This window comes from Asterias rubens, chromosome 1 (assembly GCF_902459465.1).
Source record: "Asterias rubens chromosome 1, eAstRub1.3, whole genome shotgun sequence".
Classification (NCBI taxonomy): Eukaryota; Metazoa; Echinodermata; class Asteroidea; order Forcipulatida; family Asteriidae; genus Asterias; species Asterias rubens.
This window is the reverse complement of record NC_047062.1, coordinates 7045339-7070228: the sequence shown is the minus strand read 5'-3', so window position 1 is coordinate 7070228 and position 24890 is coordinate 7045339. Positions and strand designations below refer to the sequence as shown.

Genomic DNA, 24890 nt, shown 5'->3' with positions numbered 1-24890 from the left:
GTTGACTTGTGTTGCAAAATACAGCAAAATGGCTGCGCCCACATGTCTCTCTGCTGAGTGAGGACGAAGGAGGTGTTTAAAAACAGTAAGTAGGCCTGTTTTTATATTATGAGTAAAGAGTTTGAATAAACAGATGAACATGCTTTACACATACGACGTAATTTCAGCTTCAGTCATAATAACTGTTTAGATTAAAAAGTCGAATTCAACTGCTACATAGTATACACATAATGAATGTTTATGAGTGCAATGGTGCGAATATGTTCATGAGTTGAAAGATGGAATGTTCTATTCAACGAGGCGGAGCCGAGTTGAATGGAACATTCCAGCTTTCAACGAATGAACATATTCGCACCATTGCACGAATGAAAAACATTCATTATTTGTTTTATATAACATCCAAGTAGAACTTTGTCATTTTGATTGAAAGAAACAACTTTCAAAACAAACAATTTCAACTGTAGAAGCCGAATGCTATTAATTTTACTATGCCTTCGTCTTGCAGTAACACCTGCGCTGCGTTACCAAAGACACGCGCACGCAGTGATGTTTTTACTCAGCTTTTTCGTTCCATCCGAAAAGTACCATTGCACGCTGGCAGCGTGCCAGCGTGCAATGGTACTTTTCGGATGGAACGAAAAAGCACGGCGAGTGACTCAGCGTGCAATGGTACTTTTATTTGCTATCACGTGACGGACAATCCTCCAATCAAATGGCAAGGATCTGCTTGGGTGTTATATAATACATTTTAATCCACTTCGATGCTTAATGCATGTTTCTTCATGTTTGTTTGTTTATTTGTTTGTTTGTTTGTTTGTTTGTTTGTTTGAATGATCCTCCCATCAAGAGAATTTGGCAAACTCCCACAAGGGATACAAACACCAAGCTGGCAACAGCCAATCTCTTCACAAACATTGGTATAACATATGATTATGAATTACACAAATCAAGAAATTGTGATTATTAAAAAATAAACTAGACAACAGTATTTATATTCTTGTCATTGTGAAATCAGCGGTTAGCTGGATGGGTAGCCTTGGCCTATTGCTTATTTATAATTTATATAAATATCATGTTTATATTCATTTATAATTATGATGAATATAGTTAAGGTAATAAAAATTAGGTAGTGCTCTATGGTTGAATCAGGACAGCGCCTGATGACTGTCTTAAAAATAATAAATTTTGACGAAGTACAATTGCATTCCTGGTGTTTCCTTACTCCTCTAGAACTATGATAGCGGAATAAAACCTCATAGTTCTAGGAGTATTTTTTTCCTTATATTATGCCATGGAGACGCCAGTGGGCGGTTTTTCAAGCTATTTCGTTGGTAGTTGCGACCTCCCGTCGGCGAAGAGTAGGGTTATGTTATCGCAAATATACAATTTTTTCAACAGTTTGAAGATGATTCAGATGCATATGATTCTTGTGAACATTTTTAACGGTTGACTTATGTTCAAATGTTCTGTTAAAGTGCATTTAAAAGTTGTTGTCGTGAGGTGTCGTGAGGGGTCGGTATTTAGTGCGACCGCCTAGTATCTACTTCGTATCCTTACTTTACTGCTAGCACTACAATCCCGGCCCAAATGCGTTGGCCATGTTAATAACCAAGATAATAATAATAATAACCCGTTTTTGTATAGCGCTTTTCAAACCCGAGGGCGTCCCAAAGCGTTTCACATTATTACCCCTGGTCACTGGGCCTTAATTCACTCCTTAAACGATCTCAGCTCCCTGGTGGGGAGTATGCAGCCTCTGCAACATTAACATGCGCTACTCGGCTAAATCAATCACAAGAACCACCTCTGCCCTCACAGATACCCATTTACCCCTGACGTCGTCCAACCAGGGGGATCCTCAATTCACATACAAAATATTATTAGTTTGGTCGTAATTACTGAAGTAGTTGAATAGAGCATATTTCCAAAATTTGTTTGTGACCATTTTTCAGACTTATACTAGAAACCTTCTTCGAAATGGACCCAATGGAAGAGTCATCGTCATCGGGATCGAGTGAAGACGAGGACTTTCAAGAAGAAGAAGTGGAGAAAGAAGACAGCGCCCTCGTAAGTTAAAAGATTGAATCAAACAAAAGGGGTTTAGAAGATTCTGGAATTGAATGAAATTTAAATTTACAATCATTCTTGTTTTCGTTGAGTTCAAGAATCTTCTGAACCCCTTTGTGTAGTTCTACATGTAGAGGCAATCCTCCTAAGAAATAATATATTTCCATCTGAGATAATTTTGAGAAAAGCAATTGAATACCCTACAAGCCATCACTGCTTATTTTGATTGCCGCTTCATTGTTGTTACTTTACAAATGTGACCCTTGAATTCAATAAACTTTTCTACAATTTCAGGGGATATTTATGTGAATCATTATATTCCATATTTTTCTCTTCACATTCTTGCATTATTTTGTATATTGTCATTTTTTATGTCAATGGTGTCTTTACATTTCCAATTTACTGTGGAGCTTTCACTTGTAAAGATTATAATTAAAATATGTTCTTCTTGCATTAAACCCACCGATGATCCTTCAACTGTTTCACAACCATTCTCTTGCTGTGACTAGGATCTCATAAGAAAAGGTAAGATCATTTTGAATACAAAAGAACTAACAGTCGGAAGCAGTAGACAAATCAGATGAACAGTGTTTTTTTTTACCAGATAGGTCTCATGACTCCTAGCATTTGAAAATTGTAACATTTTTTTATATATTTTTTTTAAGTGCAAGCACTTTTTTAAAAATTTCATACATAATATGCACTCACAACAAACCACGAACATACAAACCAAAACTGTAACATTTGAAACATGTGTTCCATTGAAGAATTCTTTTCATATGAATTCTTTTACTCTTATACTGATTTGTTTTGTAAAGTGTTGATTTGCTATCATTTAGGGTTCATAGTGCATCAGGGCCTTTGACCCCCCCCCCCAACAACTACTTCACAACTGTTCACCATCATATAGGCCTACATTTATCACTTGGGTTTACGCTGAACTTAAAAGCCATAAAGCTGCCTAAACCCTCACATCTGCTAAGCATACACAAAATGCCACTTAGCAGGAAACAGTTACCAGTTTAAACACATTGTATCATATGCTGTTTTCTGAATGGTTCACTGCACATTTTCGCTGAACAGATTTTTTTTTTTTTTTTTATTCATCAAAACCAACAGAACTATCTGAGGTGCCCTTTGAAGATCTTCATAAATTACAAGAAAGAGTCGGGTCCAAAGTGTAAGTTTATCTGTTTCTTGTTTACATAATTAATTCTTAAACATTTAGACCTTTCAAAGAGTTCTTATTGATATACATCATGATCTTTTTTTTTCCCAATACCAATCTATTCTTTAGAGAATTATTTCCAACTTAGATACTAATCTCCCAAATCATTGATGCTTTTTTTTATTGTTTTGAATAATCGTAATAAGCCAGCAGGAACATAAATCCATTTTTGGTTTTAAATGTATATATATGTTGGTTGTGCTGTGTGTGAATTGAAAACTAGAGAACGTGAATTAATTAATGGTCTTTATTAAGTCGTTAATATGCTAAGACATAAGTTTTTGAAACTGCTTCTAGCTACTGGGCAAGCTTGATGGTCTAGAGGGAATATGTCTGCTGTAGTAAGGCAAAGGTCGTGAGTTCAAATCCCACCCAAGTAATATACCTGTGGATTTGTTTTCACAGGACTTGGGAAAGTACTGAGAATACATGTACAGTTCTTGACAAACACATCGGTGTATTGGTAAAAGACAAATAATAATTTGCTCTTCCCATAAAACAATGAAATACTTTTCCTTTTAACGTAATAGTTAATTTGTTATGTTCCTTTTTGTGCTTCTTCAGGTATGACAAAGCTCTGTTTGGCAGTAAAGAAAAAGCGTCTAGTTCAACTACACAGCATGACTCAAGACGAAAGAAATTCAAACGAGCTAATAAGAACAGGTAAAGTACTCATTACCCAGTAGTGTGTTTAAAAATGTATTATAATTGATTGAGTGTTTAATTTTTTTATATTTTCAATGTATTTTTTTTCCTTTCATTCACTCATTCACCACTAAGTTGTCTGCTTGTGTGCATTATATATATATTTTTTTAAATGATTAACCCAATTTTACTCTGTCTGTAATTTTTCATGTTTTGTGGACTTCTTAGGGATTCTCTAAGAATGATTATCAATGTGAGGTCCGGCTAGCAGTTGGGGCTGGATTAAATTTGTTGTGCCATCAGTTTGCTATTTTTCCTTTATTGATCTCTTGAATGATGTCGTCTACTCTTAAGAATGAAATTTTTTATTATTGAAATTACTTATTAAGATCAACACATTTGTTTCAGGTCTGATTGAATTAAAGCCAGAATATAGTGTAATATTCATTGACATATCGTAGTTTACCTAGGTTTTTTTGTTATTGTCTGAAACATACAGAGGTGTATTTAGGACATATATGGTCAAATTTGTGCACCACTGACCACTGTCCTGATAATACTTCCGTATAACACGCTAGCACTTCTTCTAGATTGTTTGCAAATTTTCATAAACATTGCAAACACTTCTTGTGCACTATGCGTGCTGGTTTTACAATTTTCACTTAAGTTTAGTTTATTTTTAAAAGGCTTAAAATTAATTGCTGAATTTTTTTCTCAGAAATTGTAATTTTCTTTTTTTCTTGGGCAGAGGATATTAATTTAAATCTTCAATCAATTATTGCATAAACATGGGCAGAATGTCAAAAGAATATAATTATTAGCTAGATTTAGCTCCGAAATACAACCACAAAGATCTTCCGTTGGTGTCATTCCTCTGACGTGGAATGATTGTTTGTTTATGAATCTTTTTTTTTCTTTTTCTGTCCCTGTTCTTTGCAGACCGCAAGAGGTAACCTCCAAAGTCCCAGTTTCCCGGTTCAGAAATGTCATCGCAGTCAAGGAGTCGGTATGTAGAGGCTAGCCTTTAAAGGGTTTAGGCACTTTTTTTTACGACACAAAAAAACAATGTCCACAGATTTACTTTAAACTTACCTTGTTTGAAGATAATGATGGTAGAAGTTTTCCCTTAAAATGGTGCTTGCTGAAGTGCTGTAGTTTTTGAGAAATTAGTAAAACAATGTCACAAAAAGAATTTTTGTCTCAGGACATTGATCTACAAAGGGTGTCAAAACCCTGTAAGCAACCCCATCTGTATTTTATTCATATATCGTTTCAGACTTTTATCTGATTCCAAACCTTTTTATATCTGCCCATTAAATACAACTCAGTATTTTGTTCAAGGTATAGCTCCTTTGCCATTTATCTGTCACTGAGAATACTGTTTCCAGTTGCTCTTAAAAGTCAATAATTTTTAGGGGTTACCAAGGTTGTACTTTTTTTATTCTTAATATAGGCCTAATTACTAAAATCATGACTGAAATCTTACTTTGGGTTACATTTCTTGTTTTGTGTTTGTTGTCCTGGCAGGTACGGAGGGATCCTCGTTTTGATGATCTGTCTGGACAATACAACGAGGCAGCCTTCAATTCAAACTATTCATTCATGGAAGGTGTCCGCAGGAGAGAATTAACGGTAACAATAATAATAGTAATAATAATAGTCAGTTCTTATAAAGCGCATAACACAAGAGAAAGAAATGTGTTGAAAAAAGGGCAGAAAAGAATGAAATTTGGTGTATCTCAACATATGCATAAAATAACAATCCTGTGAAAATTTGAGCTCAATCGGTCGTCGAAGTTGCGAGATAATAATGAAAGAAAAAACACCCTTATCACACGAAGTTGTGTGCATTTAGATGGTTGATTTTTAGACCTCAAATTCTAAACCTGAGGTCTTGAAATAAAATTCGTGGAAAATTACTTCTTTCTCGAAAACTATGTCAATTCAAAGGGAGCCGTTTCTCACAATGTTTTATACTATCAACCTCTCCTCATTACTCGTCACCAATTAAGGTTTTATGCTAATAATTATTTTGAGTAAATACCAATAGTGTCCACTGCCTTTAACTGTGACAATAGTGATTGAACAACTTGTGTTTTAACCCAGGTTTTAAATTAATCAGTAGTTTCAGCTTGTTTGACATTGTTTGATAAACTGAACCATTCAAGAACCATTTGAAGTATTTGTGATACCTGAGGCTATCAATTGACCCAGTTCACCTGACGTTATCATCAAAATAATCTTGATTGCATCATTTTGGGAGTCCATGTCCCCATGCGCTATACAGTGTAGTGTGTTTTTTCAATGACAATGTTTTTGTCTATAAGGATTGACTCCCTCAATGGCAAGCGTAGCAGCAGTATAGGCGCTTATGCTGTTGGTGTAGAGGGTCAAAAGTAGTTATTTTTTAAGACTGATTGTAGCTCACAGATTACGTTGATGTTGTTTTTCTCTGCTTTACATGACAATCGAAAGTCATAAGTTAGGGGTTGATTCATTTAAAGTCTACTATAATGTATAATTTATTGTCTAAAATAATGTGCTGTAACAGTTTTTTAACCAACCTCCCTCCCCAATCCCCCCCCCAAAAAAAACAATTTATTGTCTAAAATAATGTGCTATAAGAGTTTTTTAACCAACCTCCCTCCCCACTCCCCTCCCCCAAAAAACAAATAAATAAATAAATACAAATAAGTAAACAATAATAAACAAACAAAAAACATATGTCTCAACATGTGTTTTACAAGTATTACTTATTCAGATTATTTGTGCCTGTCAAAATAAATTCAAGTCAATACAATTAAATAGTGGTCCGTAAAAATTGAGTACTGGAATATATTTTGGTACTTATCTGAAATGTTATGGTGCTGTTGTTTTGTAGGAAGTGAAAAATGAATTGAAAGAAGCTACAACTGAGGAGAAGAAGGAGGAGTTATTGAGACTCATGCAGAGAATGGTCAGTATGTCTTATTGGTCAAATAAGTTTAGTATTTCATTGTCTGTGTAGCTATGTAGCTATGTAGCTAGACCATCTGGCGTAACACCACGTTGCTTGTGGAGTACTCCAGATTTTGACCTGTGGCAACTGAGTTTCTTAGAGATGTACCTTGGAATTTTTGTTTGGTACATAATTGTAAATATGCTATATAAGAACTAGTTGGTATTAAGAACTATAATTCATTAGTTCATATTAATACTTTGATTTACAGAAACAGCAAGAGATTGAACGAAAACAGAAACAAACAGAGAAAGAGGCGTCCACAGAGCACAAGAAAAAAGAGAAGGAACTGGTGAAGCAGGGCAAGAAACCATTCTTCCTTAAGAAATGTAAGTAGGGCCTTGAGACTAAAGAAAAATAGTACCAATCATCGTGCTTGATATTCATTTGGCTCCCAAAAACGCAATACGTAAACTGACGGTTGAAGTAGAGAACTGAATGACATGAACTGCACGTTTACTAATCCAGCGATGTAGACCATACTCAAATATTAACATTGAAGGTTTGCATTTTGGATTACAATGAAAAATAAAAAGTTCCACATTTTTTTGGTCGTCCAGATGAGACTAGTCATGTATTGAGTTCAGTTGAATAGGCCTTGCCCGAATTGGCCGCAGCGGCTAGGACTACGACTGGATCGTTGCGCCATCATGTGCCCCCAAACTTTGAAACAATCTCCACATCATCCCCGATTCCCCAACTGTGAACATGTTCAAAACTAGATTGAAAACTTACCTATTTAATTCATGATTGCTCTTTGTTGTTTGTTCCTATTATATTTCTTTTTGTAAAGTACTTAAAAACACCATGTATCAAGCCTATGTAAATGTTGTATATTATTAAAATGAGGAGGGTAGATGGCCTTGGCTTTCGATCTCAACCGGACTTTCTTCATATTAAAATGTTATATTACAATTATATCATGTGATGAAGTATAGTAATACTTAGTAAAACCTTAAGCAATAGTTTTAGCAGTAGCCGTAGCCTAATTTATATAACATCTTGCCTCCACCAATCAAACAAAATTACAAAGCTTGTGACACTTTTTTCAATTTTCTGATGTTTGCCGAGCTCTAAACAATCTTTTCTCTCTCTTCTGCTATCTTTCAACAGCTGAACAGAAGAAGGTTGAGCTGGCGAACCAATACATGAAGCTGAAGCAGAGTGGAAAGCTGGACAAACATCTCGCCAGAAAACGAAAGAAGAATGCGACCAAAGACAGGAAACATCTTCCAAATCTTCACTCACAGCAAACATGACATAGTGGAGTTTAAGCAACATTATATATAGGAGAAAAGTAGTCGCTACTGAAAGAACATTTTGATGAAAGTTTTAAATCACATATCATGACCATGACCCTCCTAAATGCGTTCTCTTTGCCGAAATTAAGGATTTGGAAGGACTGAGGGGTGTAGGCTCAAGTAACGATTGCCTATCACTGGGTCAACAGGCATTCATTCCAGTCTTATCGAACTCCAAAAAAGTCAGTGTGGAGTGACATGGGAGAGGAAAATATAAGACGGTTGAGGTCTCCTGTAGGCAAAAAGGCCCAAGGATTTTTTTAAGAAGACCCCTCATGTTTCACAGACATCCTTTGGAAAAGTTTATGCACTGCGTAGTTAATGTAAGAAATTTGTCGAGAGTGCTTGACCACTCGGCCACAACTTTTAAAGTGAATGAAGTTTAGCTCTGTGATCATCTTCGTCAGGAATTTTATCTCCAAGTTTGAGGTTGGTGAACTAGACTCATGCATTGTCAGTTCCACAAAGGGTTTACTCCTAGTAAACAAATCCATTGAGAGAGGCTACACTCATTACTCATCCTCAACACCAATGATGAGAATAACCCATAAGCGATATGGATTAGTCAATATCATGGGCGGCCATCTTGTGTTTTCTTCCATTCAAACCAATGTAACCAAACTGAGGCTGGAGGGTAAAAATAGTTAGGTGCTCTTTCACCATAATGGGAATAATAGGAAACAAGACAAAGATGGTTGCCAGCAGGATAGATGTCTTTAAGTGACTGGATTGAATGACGGACTGTAATTTTAAGGGGCATCTTTTTAGTGGCCAGATTAATTGTAGTGTTTGAAATATTAAACAAACATGTTTTTGCGTGGTCTGTCATGGTCAACAAAGCTAAGCAGTGCCAAACTCTGTAATCCTAAAGGTTCTTTTTAAAGGCATTTCTAATTTATGTTTACCAATAATGCTGTACAAATAACACCGTTGCCTACTATGTACCTGAAACTCAATATTTTGATTGTGATTTTTAATTTGTACAACATAACCTTGAAGTATAATCAAGTCTGACATTTATCTAAGTGGCCCATCTCTCTCTAACCCTATGCTCGATAGAAACAGATTGGCACAACTTGTCAAGTCATCATGGTAGTGAATGAACACATGAATGCATGATTAACATGGTCAGTTGCCAGGTAATTGGATGCTTAAAGGCAGTGGACACTATTGGTAATTACTCAAAATAATTATTAGCACAAAACCTTACTTTGTATAGAGTAATGGGGAGAGGTAGGTAGTATAAAACAATGTGAGAAACGGCTGAAGTGGAGTAGTTTTCCAGAAAGAAGTAATTTTCCACGAATTTGATTTCAAGACCTCAGATTTAGAATTTGAGGTCTCGAAATCAAGTATCTGAATTTTTCTTTATTTATTATCTCCCAACTTTGATGACCAATTGAGCTCAAATTTTCATAGGTTTGATATTTTAAGTGGGAAGACTGGTCTTTGACAATAACCAATAGTGTCCAGACCCTTTAAGACGCGTTGCATTGAATTGGCCGCTTCGGGTTATAGATTAGAAATGAAAAGGGAATCGATATTTGGTTCTCATTGAGTTGTTCCAAGGCTGCGTAGGAACCACATTTAATCGTTTAAACACATTCTATTGAACCTCTTGCATTTGGAAAACAAAGAAGAAGAAAAAGGAGAGAAAATAATTACATACTCTTCAACTAAGGCTTGTACAGAAGAAATCTATAAGAACATGATTAGACTTCAAATAGACGAATACACTGTACAATGTGTTTGTAAAAAATAATATATTATTCACAACAAAGGCTTGCACAAGACATTCCAGATATCCATCAACTAAACTTGTGAGATTTATTTTTAACCAAATCGAGCGAGCACTAAGTTTGGTGTACTTCTGGGTTTTTTTGCCGAGACAAAAACACTAACGTGTGTTGGATTAAAGGCAAGGCTCTTTTAAGGGAACAGTGGCAAATTCTTTGGGAATTATGTTAAAAAAAAAAAAAATTATTTTCTTACCCAAAGAGGTATCCACCAGGTTTTTTCCTTCTCCTTTTCCCCTATTTTTAATGTAGAAATTCAGAGAATTTGAAGTGTCTTTTTAAGACTTGGTTAGTTGGTAATGCATTATGCAAGTCTCTCACTTCTTCAAATAGTTTAGGGAACTTTAGGTATCCGCTTTAAGATACTTTTACATCTGAAGGAAACAAATTCGTGCACTTTATTATTCAAATATGCGCAAGTGTTTCACCGCACCTAAGAACCCCTATTAAATGTGGTAATTACATTCATCTTTGACACAAACTCTGAAAATAAGACACTGGTGGGGAACAAATGTTCAATTTGCCGCATTAAAACTCGAGCTTTTTAAGAAAATTTCCTCACAACTCAAGGATTTCAATCAGTGTCAACCCAGTTGACAGGCAAATCACATAAACAGATCTAAATCATAAAATATGTACAACTTAGTTGCAAATGATATCTTCATTGTTTACAATTAGCCTCGGGGAAAAGTTTGTACCAGTTCGTCCCTACTTTTCAAGCTCGTACTGGTAGAGATTATATTGACATCCAGTTGATTGAAACTTTTGTTTTTAAATTAACTGTTTTAAAACCACATACAGAGATCCCTGCCATTTAGTGGTGGAACACGTCTCGACCATTATTGCCCAAGGACTTTTACTGCCTCGAGACTCAAACAATTAATAATGGACAGGCGCCATCCAATATGTATAATTATTGATTGATTGATTCAGTGTCATTCCAAGAAATAAAATCACTCCCATCCATTTGTCCAAAAGGAAAAGTTGCTTCACGGTAGGCAATGTTTTTTAAAATTTTTTATTTTAAAGAGTTGTCCACATTGTTTGTATAGGGGATTTTTCAAAAGAATTTTCTGAGTGTGGGGTGGAAAAGTTTCTGTGCCCATTTTGTGTTTATTGTGAACAAATTTAAATGACAAGGATCTGTGTGAGGTATATAAAACAAAGTATGGAATGCATTTTGATGGCATTGTTGCACAATATAATCACTTGGTAATACATGTATTTGTTACTCAGAGATGCTCATTGTGCTTCAAGATTCACCTCAGTCCAAATTTCACCTCGTGATAATTTTTCTGTGACAATACACTCATTGTGTTTCCATAATTTGAGTTTCAATGGTTTGCCCATGCAAGTCCACATACGACAGAATTTTTATCAAAATAGGCGAGTGCAAAATTGGGCTGCTGTTTCCACCCTAACAGAGTCTTTCCAACACAGCCTCTGAGAAAGACGCCTCTATGGTCATTACCTCAGGCCATTCAAAAATGTTCCATGTTGCATGTATATGCACGTGTCATTTTGGTTGGTAAGGAGTTTGCAAAAGCTATATTTTTTTTTCCCCACAAAGTTAGAATGGCCACAAAGATAAAAACTTCGAAATATAATTTTCTATCCGATAAAACTCGACTCGACTGCAGAAAAAAAAGAGACGTATTCCTGAAACACCAATATTATCTTGTGAAAATCTGTACAAAATTTGTTCATGATTGTACAATACAACACGCATGCTACGGACAATAGAATAAAACTACATTGAACGAAATACCACTACAGGGGGGCTAGAATTAAAACAAGCTCTTGAAATTGAGGCCATCTGTAGCACCATTAGTTTTTATCATAATCAACTCAAAATTAAAACCTGTGCACTGCACAGCAACCTTCAGGTGGGAAAAATGTATCAAAGGGAATATAAAACGGCCAAACAATTAAAAAAAAAGTTATACAATCTTTATGTAGCAGTTTCAATCAAATGTTTTGCCAGAGCTTGTCTCCTGATTAGTAACTAGTTTGTGACAAAATAAATATATTTAAAAAAACAAGTGGACAAACTAAATTGGGAAAACTGTTACAAAAATCCGTGAAATGGGTCCTTGTTTCAGATTATTATTTTAATTATTAATACTATTAATATAATTGTATGTTTAGGAGCACGACTCTATCAAACACTCTGTGAGAATTTATTATTGGACGTTCTTTAATATTAATCGTATATGGTGCATCTGCCATCACTACTTCAAATTTGATACAGTCTTGAGCAGATTACTATCTTCTATCAAGTTTTCGGAGTTGCATCCCCATAAGGTGATCACCTGGCTGCTGCTTCCCAGAAACTTGGGTGTGACCCCTTTAACAGTTGTGTACTTTCTCACTGGCACCCCCCCCAAAAAGATAGGGAGACTACCAACATGGGGCTAGATTGATAGCTCAGTTGATAGAGCGCTGGCATGTTACCCCGAGGTCGATGGCTCAAATCCCGCTCTAGTAAACTTGTATCCACATTTGATCAACCCCCAAAAATATTTTTAATTTACCCTGTCAATTTCCCTCGAAGTTTATTACTTGATAGGTTTTCAATTTATGATGCATTTTTTATCATGTAAATTTCCCAATTTGTGGATAAGGACAGCAGTGATAGAGAAAATTCAAAAGACGGAATACAATATAGCTTATTCAAAGCACAACCTTAAGTTGTCTATTTTGTCAAGAAATAAAATACAAAATACGGCATTAATGACAACACTTATAACATTATCATCTAATATTTCAACATGTTAAAATCCTTAGGAAATGGTGTTTATATAAAGCCAAATCAAATACCCTAAAACTGACATAGTGCTCAATATTTAAATTATTTACATTACTGTGTTTTACACTTCATTTCAAGCTACAAACGTCTAACTAAAAAAATTATAACACTTTTCATACATACTTACATTACATCACCTTAACCCTAATGGTCCCATAAACTCCAAAATCCTATCTGAAAAGTCATGCGACTTTGTAAGATAGTGCACTGCAGTACCCACAATACAGTCCATTATAATTGTAACCACCAGTGTACTAATCTTATTCAAGTCAAAACAATTTGGTGGTTTCTTAAACTAGACAAATTTCCCAAGGAAAGTTGGAGGTAAATATGGTTTACCTGTTCACACTTGAATTGCTTACCCTGGCAAATGACCATTTTCCAGGACAAAGCGACTCTTGCTTGGGAATTGTCCCTTGCTTGGGAAGTAACCCTTGCTTGGGAAGTAACCCTTGCTTGGGAAGTAACCCTTGCTTGGGAAGTAACCCTTGCTTGGGAAGTAACCCTTGCTTGGGAGTAGGCTAAGCGTACATGTACCTAGTGTTGATGTTATCCAAGTGTGACACAAACACTGCATCAGTAGGGTTCACATTTCCCCCTAAAGTTTTGCTGTTTTTTGGGGGGTACAGTTGGGGAGGGTCTCTAGCTTAGGAGTTTGGGTTAAAGGCATTATCACGTCACACTTTCCCTACACAATTCGTCAACTAAAATCTGACCTTTGACCCTCTCTAGAGCTACATGTAGCTTGATAAATAATTATCTTAAAATAATAATTGTTTACAATGTGCATCCAGTATAAGGAGGCACATTTTGACTAACTAATTTGTTGAATGAAGTAAAGGAATGCATCACTTTTTAAAATTATAGTTGATGCCCAGTCCTGGAGAAACAATAATTTTGACCTCTCGGGCACTTGGTCCTTTTTCAATTCATCGATGCTTGATTATACATGTATAAGGAAATCTTTCTCCCAATTTTTTTTTAATTTTACAATTCCTTCTGCACACAAAATAAAATTCAAAGTTTGCAATAAAATTTAAGTTAATTTTTATTTTATCATAAATGTAAATAGTGGTGGAATTCTAGGTGCAAGCCAAATAACAGACCATTGATGACACACTTGTCCTCAATTTTTCTTTGATGAAAGATTTGCTTCAATCCATGGTCAACTTTGGCTTAGAACCTTCAAACTTTTGGAAAACTTTGTAAAACTTGACAACCTACCACTTGAGTGGTCTTTTCCACTTCATAATGAATACAAACAAACTTACATCATCTTTTAATGTGTTATTAACAGTCAATTCCCATCAGTACATATCTCTCAATACTACCACAGTTTGGATACTTTCCTTCACAAAAGTTGTAAAAAAAATGTAAACTGACCTTAATTAAAATCTCAGACATGGCAAGAGTAAAACGAAGAATTCATAACACAATCTTTTCCTCCTATTTTTTTCATCTTGATGCGATAGGCCTTACAAATTACAAACTCGCCATGGCGAAACCCAAGCTTTCCTTTTCATTGAAAGTGGCAGAAATAAATTTTGATCACGCTCAAAATTCGTCATCAAGAGTGGATGTTTTGCCACAAGCTTTCACATTACATGATAAACTTACCATGGTACATGTAGACCTCAAAGTAGCCCATGGCACCCACAGCAATTGCCGTAGTGCCCTGGGCTTTAGCTGTAGCTTCCTTTGCCAAATTCCAATAAAAATGACATTTTCCTGATAAAAGTGTCCCTTTCAAGAGGGAAACTACTGTGAATTCAAGGCCTATCATGCTTCGATTTACATGTATTGAAAAGCCTGGCAGAGTCGTAACAGTCTACGCTCTGGCTTGGACGAAACTTCCTATTCCTAAAGATTACTAGCCGTTAGATCAATGCCAAGAGCTGTGCTCCTCAAACTCACTACCTCACATAAGATCGTCCATACCCACAAAGCTATGCAGACTTGATCAACTATCATTGACACTGATCCTATCAACTGGCTTTAGACAACCAAACTAACTGTGTAGCTTATGAGAGTGGAATCGGTTACGTTCTTTAAACCCAACAGTGTAGCTTCAAATAATGTTAACAATAATTGTAACCGTATAACACTTTAAAATAAACGCCACTTTTATTGAGACAATTGTCTTCAATGTATTGACCTTGGTGAATCTTTGAAATCTCTCCATAGACATTAAAATTGTCTAATGGAAATTCAATTTTGTTTACCTCGCCCCTTGAAACAAAGAAGCCATATTTCCAGGCCTCCTTTTCATTAATTTAATACTTTAAAAAAAAAAAACTACAGAATAACAATCTGACTGGATACTATTTATTTAAGTAATACAAACATTTAAAGTTAAATATAAAGCAACTAACTCATTTACCAAACTCATCTAAAGTGTATACAGCTATGCATTCAACTGAGTGGAGTATACAGACTTTCAATTTACAAAATACACAAGAGTTTTTTTAGTGCCACACAGAGGCAGAGATTCATTTTTGTTTCTAGTTAAGAAATTTGTTGATCACTCTCACCCAATGGGTCAGTGGTTATTTGACACCATTCTGGAGGAGGATCATTTTCCGAGACACAACTTCCACAGCCGTAGGGTCCAGGTAACCCCTAGAAATAATCAACTTGAGAGCCTCTACATCGTTGACCGATTTAAGTGCATCCAGTTGGTTGTGTAAGAGTTCATTGGCAGATACCCTTTGACCTTCAGGATTACTCCATACCCTCTCCAGGACCCCTGTCTGAGTGATCTTCAGGAGTATCTCACAGGCTCTCTTCTCCAGAGTCTGTTCCTTTCTTTTCCGTTTCTTGCGTAGGTTTTCCTTTCGGCGACGCTTCAGCCTCCGAACTTCGGCCGCCGCAGCCGACTCTTGAGTAAAGTTCTGTCTCAGATGAGCTAGAGTCTGGTTCATGCAGGCCCTTGCAGTGACAAGATCTGTGTACATATAGTCAACTCGAGAAAAGCACTGCTCAAGAAATTTGAACTCATTGTGAATTGGTTCCACATTCATGTTCCTGGACAGAAGATTTCCCTTTCTGTGCAAGAGCTCTGTTCTTGATGCTCCAACTCGGTTGGCCATTGCATCCATGGCTTTTACTGTCGCCTCACACCTTTTTACATCTTCACTCTTTGCATTCGATGGAATTGTCTTGTACCTGGTGACGTTTTGGGCCACACCACTGTTGGGATTGAACATCAAATTCTTTACGCGTGTTTCGAGTGTTGTCACGTTGTTGTGAGTTTCCCAGCGCCACCTCTGCTGTTCTGTGACATAAGCCTTGAACTCAGTAATACCACTGAACTTTTTAAACTCGTCTTCAAAGAGCCGTCTGGCAACATCGTTTGTGAAATTTTGTCTTTCATTAATGGGTTTCGACACAGTGAACTCATCTAAGGATGGCAATGAGGAAGAAGGCAGAGTAGATTTTGATTTTGATTTCCCGGATGGTGAACTGGGAACTGATGAGGCGCTTGAAACAGCCTGAGCAATAGAAAATGGTAAGCTGTTGGTCACAGAAGGGGTGCTGGTACTTGGGCTAGCATCACCAGCAGGTAGTGTACTACACGTAGTAATGGCGTGGTTGCCACCTGTACCTTCATGACTGCTAGAACCTCCACGGGTACTGCTAACAGTATTGGTGTTGGAGCACTGATGGGAATTGTTAACTGGCAAGGATGTGTTTATAGGCAGCATCGAACTGGTCACTGGCAGTTGCTGAGTGGGAGTTGTGTTTGCCTGGGACAGAGTTACAATTTGCTGAGACGAACTCGTTGCAGGCTTCATAGACGGTGATGGTATATCAGGATGTTGAAATGGAGATACGTTGGGCTGAAGAGGATTGCCATACATCCCAGATATACATGTATAAGGATGTGTCTGAGACATAACAGTGGCTGTAAATGGTCCCAGTGGTGCTGTTCTGGGGTGCGGGGATGACATGACGGGTACAGCATGGTGGTCACCGTATGGCCCAGGAGAGCTAACCGGGCCAGAGTAAGACGGAACTGGTTGTGCGATGGACGCATTTGACTGGTGTAGCTGGCCACCTGACATGTTTGCCGTAGTAGCCATATTAGCCATAGTAGTTGATCCTGAAGATGAGAATCCCCTGATTGGAAATACTATTCTTGGAATGCCTTGACCTGCAAATAAAGTAAAAAACAAATACATATCGAGTATTATTAGTTTTATTTTGATGATATATTACTGCTTGCATGGGGAAAATAGCCTATGACAATCTTTCCAGTAAAATGTTCCTATTCCCTCCATCAATCCATCTCACCCTTAACTCCCTAATGTGTGTTAGTATCTTCTCAATAACAATATGGAAACAACAGACATAGTCATGACAATATGGAAACTTAAAACCCCTAAGTTTTGGACTTTGGTACCAGAAAGTAATGAGCTGTAAAGTATTCAGTTTTACACTTCAGAGTTAAGCAGAAGTAACTGTACAATTTTGATAGGTGCTGGTGTAGCAGGCCTGGAAGAAGCATGCCTGGTGGCCATGGCTCTGTTACCCCTGATCTTGATTAGATGGTCCTTCCAACATTTCCCATTTAAAGATCAAAGATGGAATTCCAGGCCTGGTGTAGGAGGATTTTGGAAATACAGTCTCAATAATACATCTGACAACAAGTGACAGGCCCACAGCAAAGAAGCCAAATACTAAATCACTGGATGTACCTACAGTAAAACCTCAAAATAAACTTTACTTTTTATGTGTTCGCATGCCAAGTCAGAGTTCACCTTATTCAAAATATGACAGAATAAATATAACAAATAAACTAAGCTGACAAATGCAAACTATCACTACCCATTAATGAAGCTGGTGCATACAATATTTAGACCTACAGGATTGGATATGTTTGCGTATATTTCAAAACTTACAATTTCAAAATAAATACACAAGTTTTCGTGCATTAGGTGACAAGCAGGGCTAAGGAAACTGAAGGAAGTCCAGAGATTGTTTATGTGGCTTACAATGCAGACCCTGTATGAGACATAAACAAGAATGGATAGTGTACAAAGATCTTGTTAGGGTTAGTACATTTACTGAAAATGGAATTAGTTGGAAGCTGAAGCAACATATAAACAAATAACAAGCAACATATAAACAAATAACAAAAACAATTCACAAATGAAATCATTACAATTAATGGACAGTGCTGAGTGATTGAGGTTTGGTTATAATTTTTAATACTCTGCATTTATAAGACAATGAGCATTTATGAATTTACGATGTGAACATTTCAAAAGGAAGAGCATTAAAATTCATAGTTCCGATAATGTAACCCTCCTCCTTCCTCTTCACCGTCGGGAGGAGGGTTACGTTATCGCAACTATATTACTCAATCAAAGAGAAAGCTTACTCCTGTCAATCACACACTCACACTGTTCGATTTAATTTCAACAATAATTTTGCTTATCAATTTTGTTTATCTTAAACAAAACTTTGTTTCTTGCGCATGAGAACGTCCAGATTATGAAAATTGGTTGGTAGTTTCTCACCAACACCATCATAGACGCTGTGGCATTACTTGAAATTTAAACAAAATCATGTCCTATATAAAAGGAAAATAATCAAAGTCTGAAAGTTGAAACATCTTCTCAAAAAGACATAACACATACAGTACAATCATTCAATTCAAGTATCATTGGCTATATTTTAATGTTCATTAAACAGCCCAATTTATTCTAACAATAACATGGCCTAGAGACAAGGGCATTTGCAATACATACGTCCATTTAAGGGTCCTAATTGATAACAATCATTCTCAATTTTTGTTCACCTTCCCTTTGAAGTTTGATTGAGTTTTCTTTTTACTTGTGTTTATTTTGATTTATTTATTATAAAATTGATAGTATTAGTTGCTTGAAAGGCCAAAGTGTTAGATGAGGTGAAATTACATAAAACCATGCCATGCTTATAGTCATATTTCACAACTTTTCCGACACAAAAATCACCAAAAGTTGAACGCAAACAGCCATTGCAATGCATTCCCAGTACGCTTTGTCCGAATAATGGGCAACCCCTGCTGTGCGATAACGTCACCACACACGACAGAAATAGTTTTATCACCTTATAAAAATCAACTAAAGCACACAAAAAGGCTCAAAAGAAGCCACTATGAAGAGAATTAAGTCCTCTACACATAAACTATTTAACTTGTCTACAAAAATGTCTACATAAGGCTATTTTTCCGACATTTGCCGTGAATTTTTCCACTCACCGGGGAGCTCATTTTCGGTCGCCATCATGAATGAATGATGGGAAGGGGTGACATACAACGAGTGATCCCATTGGCTTGTTGCTCGGGTCACCCAGGTCACGTTCCTGGGCGCGGGGACTTTCCAGAACATCGGACCTACATCAATTTCCTATATGATTTAACCATTTTTGAGCCGCTTTTTGCCGGTAACTATGGCAGACAAAACGGCCCCTGGTTCAGCACTTCGTCTGGAATGGGTGTATGGCTACAGAGGTCATCAATGTCGGAATAATCTCTTCTATACGGCGGCCAAAGAGGTGGTGTATTTCGTAGCGGGTGTTGGAGTGGTTTACAATGTCCGTGACCACACACAGAAGTTCTTCCTTGGCCACGATGATGATATTGTCAGGTAGGTGCAACAAACATCAATATCATCCATAGGTTATGTTCCCTAAAAGTACAACTATTGTAGTAGCCGAATTCTACCACATGTTAGGATGTATAAATAAAGCAATTTGGTTTAGTTTCGCTTTGGATTCTCAGTTCAGTATCCCCAGAAAATGTCATTTTGTTTGTCCAAAGACACTGACTGAGTGAAATAAGGAAGACCAACATGACCGAGTTCCAAAAGGTAGATTGGAGTTTATGTTAATTTTTTTTTCAACGGCCTAAATAGAGTAGTTGTGACTTGTGTCAGTAGTGGAGTGCTGGCACCTGCTGTGTGAGTGTGCTGCCTTGAAACCAGGCAATGGCAATATTTCCTCATTGACTTGACTTGATTTCTTTACCAAACATTTACCAGTGTCTCATCTTGTTGTGCTGTGATTGTGTAAACTGTTTCCTTGTTTGCATTCTTGTTCATGGTTGATTAATTAAAAAACATACATACTTCTTGTATTCCTTCACTCTTTTGTTTTTAATGTTGCTCCCATCTGTTTAATGAATTGTTGACAATATCAATACAATATTTTACGGAATTGATAATATTTACTACTTTGATTTATTTTATGAAGAATGCATTATTAAACATCTTAAAGGGAAGGTTCATGTTTGGAAATCGGAGGCTGGTCATCTCACCACCTAGCATTAGCAAGCTTGCCACCAACAAAGTCGCCCCCTGCAAGGTGGCCCCGAACCGACTCACCCCGAGTTGTACAAAGTCGCCCCTGACAATGCCGTCCCAAACAATGTCGCGCTCCAAACAATGTCGCGCTCCAAGCGACATTGCCAGGGGTCGACTTTGTTTCAACTCGGGGCGAGCCGGGTAGGTGGCGACTTTGCAGGGGGCGACTTTGTTGGGGGCGAGCTGATAAATTTCAGGTGGCGAGGACTGGCAGCAATTTTGGAAATCAATCTTAAAATTAATGGCAATCAAAACTTATTGGTCAGACGCCTACAGGACAACAGCCAGCTTTCAATAATAAAAAAGCTCTTTGAGAATCATTTCACATTTCAAAGTAATGTGGTTAAATGTAAAAGATATAAGATTTTATCTCACAAAATTTTAATCTGAGAAGCGTTTTAAAGTGATAAGTACCATTTACTCAGATTGTGTATCTTCCGGCATGGACATATTCGCTCCGGATATTTTGGCGATAGCGACCATCTTTTTCACATCCAGTAGTTTAATTGTATTTATAGGCCTAATAGTATATTGACTAAAACAATCAACCAGTTCAAAATTTAAGGTATTGCCTTGAAACTACATGACTGAAGTCTAAAACAAATACATTTGCTTCAAAATGTGCACTTGAATGATTTATATAAAGTGGGATTGGATGGGTAGGCCTAATTGTTAATTGAACTATTTTGTGTCGCTTTAGATCTCACAATCTGCTCATTAAAAAAGTTCCCAAACAACTCAATAGAATCTATTGATAATTTGGTTGGAAAATAGATTTGATTGATGTTATCAGTAGGGGCCTATTAAGCCAAAATTACATTGATGAAGAGTACTCATTCCAAACTAAACCAACTCACTGCACACTCAATTTAATATTTTTAGTTTTTGAATTATTATTTATTGTTATCACTTTTTTGTGAATTTTTTTTTCTTCATAATTGTTTATTTTGTTCAAAAGTTTGGTCTATCTTGGCTCTTAGACCTAAGGAACCATGGGACATACCTAAGAACTGCTAATAAGTCTGTGCTACTTGTATACTTTTTGTTTTCTTTCACTACAGTGGATTTTCATACTCCTGACTTTGTACCAATACTAGGCGATACAATTTCCTTAAATTTCTCAAATTGTTGGCACCACTACTAAAAAATTCAACTATCAACTATCACATCAGAAACATCTCCAAAATACGCAAATATATTGACACAAACACATGCCACGCTGCTGCCAGAGCCCTTGTGTTGTCTAGACTGGATTATTGTAACTCTCTCCTCAATGGTATTAAGCAAGCTGACATTGACCGTCTACAAAGGCTCCAAAACAATGCTGCACGTATCATTTTCTTGCAACCCAAATACACACACGCATCCACTCTTCTCAAACAATTACACTCGTTACCAGTTAAACAACGCATCACCTTCAAAACATCAGTGAACATGCACAAAGCACTCTCTAACGTACTTCCACAATACCTTACAGAGTCGCTAAATTTCAACAAACCTGGCCGGAGTGGGCTCCGCTCCGGCCAGAATCTAACAATCCCTCGCACACACAAAATGGCAGGGGACCGGTCCTTTTCAGTCGCTGGTCCCCGGTCCCGGAACGCCCTACCAAGTCATATTCGGAACACCAACACACTCCAGACATTCAAGAGTAAATTAAAAACACATCTATTCTCATAATCGTCTTTTCCGTAGCACTCTTCCAGCGCTTTGAATTTTGTAAAGTGCGCTTTATAAGTCTCGTTTATTATTATTATTATTATTTAAAATTAGTAGTTCTCAGTCATAAGAAAACTCAAATTCAATCATTCAATCATTTACTGTCATCCCAGGAATAATGGTGAAAGCACACAAAACCAGTTACAAGGTAGTAAATTTAAAAAACTGTGTTTTCTTCATTTCCTTTGTGCATTATCACATTGCAGATGTTATCACGCTCAAGATGGCAACCATGCTCTTGAAAGTGGGAATAATATCAAAATTTGTTGTCAATATAAAAACAGGACAGTTCAAAGTTCTCAAGCAGGTGTCGTTAACAAGGCCAGATGGATATTAATGTGTAGAATTACTTTTAAAAACATTTTGCCCTAAAGTTCATGACACCCCTCTTGCTTAGACCACTGTGATCACCTACTGCAATCATGCCAAACCAAATAACATGGTGATCAATCATCTATTACTACACAACCATGGGTACATGTTCGTAATGGTCATAATTGACAAGGATGCACTTTACAGTGTACACATGTCATTTTCAGTTCACTAGTTTGACCAAAATGGTTTGTTGAGTCATCATCTGCAAGCCTTACATTGACACATTTTAAGGGATGCTGGATTGCAAACGTGCAGATCAGTTGTTTGTGTAAAGCACTTGAAGTAGTGTCATTTAAAATTATTTTCCATTTGTAGGCTCTGTTAAAATACACCGTACTTTGACATACTTACTTTCTCTATGGTCAGAGTACAGGCACTGTGCCAAACTAGGCTAATACTTTAAGTATTTTTTGTATCTTTGGAAATATGATGGTCTTATTTCTGTCTTACACCTGTATTTTAATGTATTGTCTGTCCATTCATAGGCTGGGGAACAAAAGCTGTGCTTCTCCCCGAACATATTTTAGCACTCTGTACTAAACACTATGTTTTCAACATTGATTTGTATACAGCACTCTGCAGGTTGTGTTCTTGGTTTTAACAAAATGACAGATTGTGTAGAACAGTTGCAAGATTTAAAATAATACTGTTCTGTAGGACTAAAGAATTAAGCTTTATTTTGATATAAAAAAAAACAAAAAAACACACACCGTGATTTATTATATATTCAATTCAATTCAATACACTTTTATTTCTGTATTGCCCTCGCATGATAAAATACATCATTGGTGTTTCATAATATTACCAGGAACAGTTTTAGACCGTCAGAAGGGCAAACATTTAGTAGGCCTACATGTACATCAATGTGGAGTTTAAAAAAAATTAGTACAGCTTCAAGAACATATTTTTGGCTGGAAGGCTAAATTTTTGCTTTGTGATGAATGGTGGCAACTTGTAAATTGTGCTTCTACCCGCTCCAACATATAATTACAGGGAGCCAATTTGTAACTGACATGTTGGATTGCTGCACCTTTCATTCCCTCTGATTAACCTTCACTTTTGTAATGGATCAATACGTTTACATGTATTAATGCCTTGTAAAAAATCATACACTATTCAACTAATTACGCCCACGTACGCGTATGAAAGCATCCAAAACCATCCCTCCATGCATGCTTCATGATATAATACACAATACACAATATCTAATGTCAATTAGATGATGGCTTTTCCAGACGACCACTCTCGTAAAGTGGTAAATTACACTTTTCTTAATGGCTGTATGTTTATGACACGCATCTCTCGGAGAACAATTACCAGATTTTGGGGCACACTTTTATGGCGTTGCTTATAATACCACAGAATTAATTTTACCACATAAATGTATGCTCTTAAAGACACTGGACATGGACACTATTGGTAATTGTCAAAGACCAGTCTTCCCCCTGATACCAGTGTATCTCAACATATATATGCATAAAATAACAAACATGTGAAAGTTTGAGCTCAATCGGTCGTTGAAGTTGCGAGAAAATAATGAAAGAAACAACCCTTGTCACACGAAGTTGTGTGCAATTAGATGGTTGATTTTTAAACCTCAAATTCTAAATCTGAAGTCTCGAAATCAAGTTCGTGGAAAATTACTTCTTTCTCTAGCTACCGGGCAACCTCGGTAGTCTAGTTGGTAAGACACTGCTCTAGAATTGCAAGGGTCGTGGGTTCGAATCCCACCCGAGTAACATGCCTGTGATATTTTTTCACAGGACTCGGGAAAGTACTGAGTATACAGTGCTAACACACATCGGTGTATGGGTAAAAACCAAAAATTAATATTCTTTATCCTGATGCAAATTTAACATCTATTATACTTCTTTCTCGAAAACTATGTCACTTCAGAGGGAGCCGTTTCTCACAATGTTTCATACCATCAACCTCTCCCCATCACTCATCACCAAGTAAGGTTTTATGCTAATAATTATTTTGAGTAATTACCAATTTAGTGTCCACTGCCTTTGGGTGCTTTAAAAAATAACTCAGTGGTGTAGCAAGTGCCCTGGAATTGGACCATGACACTGACAGTCTGATCTAATCATACATGATGTGACTGAGCATTGCAATACATGTACTATGTACATTTAATTGTGATCTTTCTGCCAAATGGTTGTAAAGCCTTCCTTTCCACATTACACAGTGCCACTTCCTAATTCAAAATACACTGAGTTTATGAGGCAAGAAGTACTATAAATAATGCACTGTAAATAGCATGGGGGTAGTTATAAACAGTTCATACATGGTGTAAACTGACCTTTTTTTTTATTGAAAGCAGTCAATGGCAAACTGTACAAATTTAAAATGACAGGTATTGAAACATGTATTGCATCCGGATGTGCTACATATTATAAAGCACTGTACAGACACTGCACAATTCATTGAGAAGTGCTACAATATTCAGTTGGTCTACATGCTAAATACTGTAGGCCCCTACTGTTCAGTTTTTGTTACACTGTATGTTTGGAATCCAAATTAGATCCCAACCTAGTAGTAGAATGCCTGTGCAGGCCTGGTGCTCCAAGGCATTTTCTCCTTGGTAAAGGACCCACCTCTAT

The 24890-nt window shown here is 36.7% G+C and overlaps 3 protein-coding genes across 4 annotated transcripts in view; 2 read left to right on the top strand and 1 right to left on the bottom strand.

Moving 5' to 3' along the window:
• On the top strand, window positions 1-9195 carry LOC117301443 (ribosomal RNA processing protein 36 homolog). The gene is made up of 10 exons (XM_033785437.1): window positions 1-85; window positions 1953-2067; window positions 2577-2592; window positions 3187-3247; window positions 3860-3958; window positions 4880-4946; window positions 5468-5572; window positions 6822-6896; window positions 7150-7267; window positions 8052-9195. The coding sequence occupies exons 2-10, from the start codon at window positions 1978-1980 to the stop codon at window positions 8195-8197; spliced, it is 777 nt and encodes a 258-aa protein (XP_033641328.1). The 5' UTR covers window positions 1-85; window positions 1953-1977; the 3' UTR covers window positions 8198-9195.
• A 587-nt stretch (window positions 9196-9782) lies between these two features.
• LOC117291555 lies at window positions 9783-19233 on the bottom strand. Of its 2 annotated transcripts, XM_033773365.1 has the most exons (3): window positions 19089-19110; window positions 17746-17848; window positions 9783-16997 (listed from the first exon to the last, which is right to left on the bottom strand). In XM_033773365.1, the coding sequence occupies exon 3, from the start codon at window positions 16933-16935 to the stop codon at window positions 15391-15393; it is 1545 nt and encodes a 514-aa protein (XP_033629256.1). In that variant the 5' UTR covers window positions 16936-16997; window positions 17746-17848; window positions 19089-19110; the 3' UTR covers window positions 9783-15390. The 2 variants fall into 2 exon arrangements, with proteins under 2 accessions (XP_033629256.1, XP_033629249.1); XM_033773358.1 differs by lacking the exon at window positions 17746-17848 and having other exon boundaries at window positions 19089-19233.
• A 23-nt stretch (window positions 19234-19256) lies between these two features.
• The window catches only part of LOC117291549 (echinoderm microtubule-associated protein-like 6), a 59290-nt gene continuing 53656 nt past the window's right edge, over window positions 19257-24890 (top strand). The window contains exon 1 of the mRNA XM_033773346.1: window positions 19257-19476. Within this exon, the coding sequence (XP_033629237.1) occupies window positions 19280-19476 (197 nt within the window). The 5' untranslated portion in view covers window positions 19257-19279. The remainder of the gene's footprint in view (window positions 19477-24890) is intronic.

Bases quoted from the DNA above. Each gene is read 5' to 3' on its own strand.
- LOC117301443 (XM_033785437.1), top strand. From the start codon at position 1,978: ATGGACCCAATGGAAGAGTCATCGTCATCGGGATCGAGTGAAGACGAG. The intron at 3,248-3,859 runs GTAAGTTTATCT...GTGCTTCTTCAG, and splicing joins GAAAGAGTCGGGTCCAAAGT to GTATGACAAAGCTCTGTTTG. The intron at 5,573-6,821 runs GTAACAATAATA...GTTGTTTTGTAG, and splicing joins TCCGCAGGAGAGAATTAACG to GAAGTGAAAAATGAATTGAA.
- LOC117291555 (XM_033773358.1), bottom strand. From the start codon at position 19,218: ATGTTCTGGAAAGTCCCCGCGCCCAGGAACGTGACCTGGGTGACCCGA. The intron at 16,998-19,088 runs GTGAGTGGAAAA...CTTTATTTGCAG, and splicing joins GACCGAAAATGAGCTCCCCG to GTCAAGGCATTCCAAGAATA.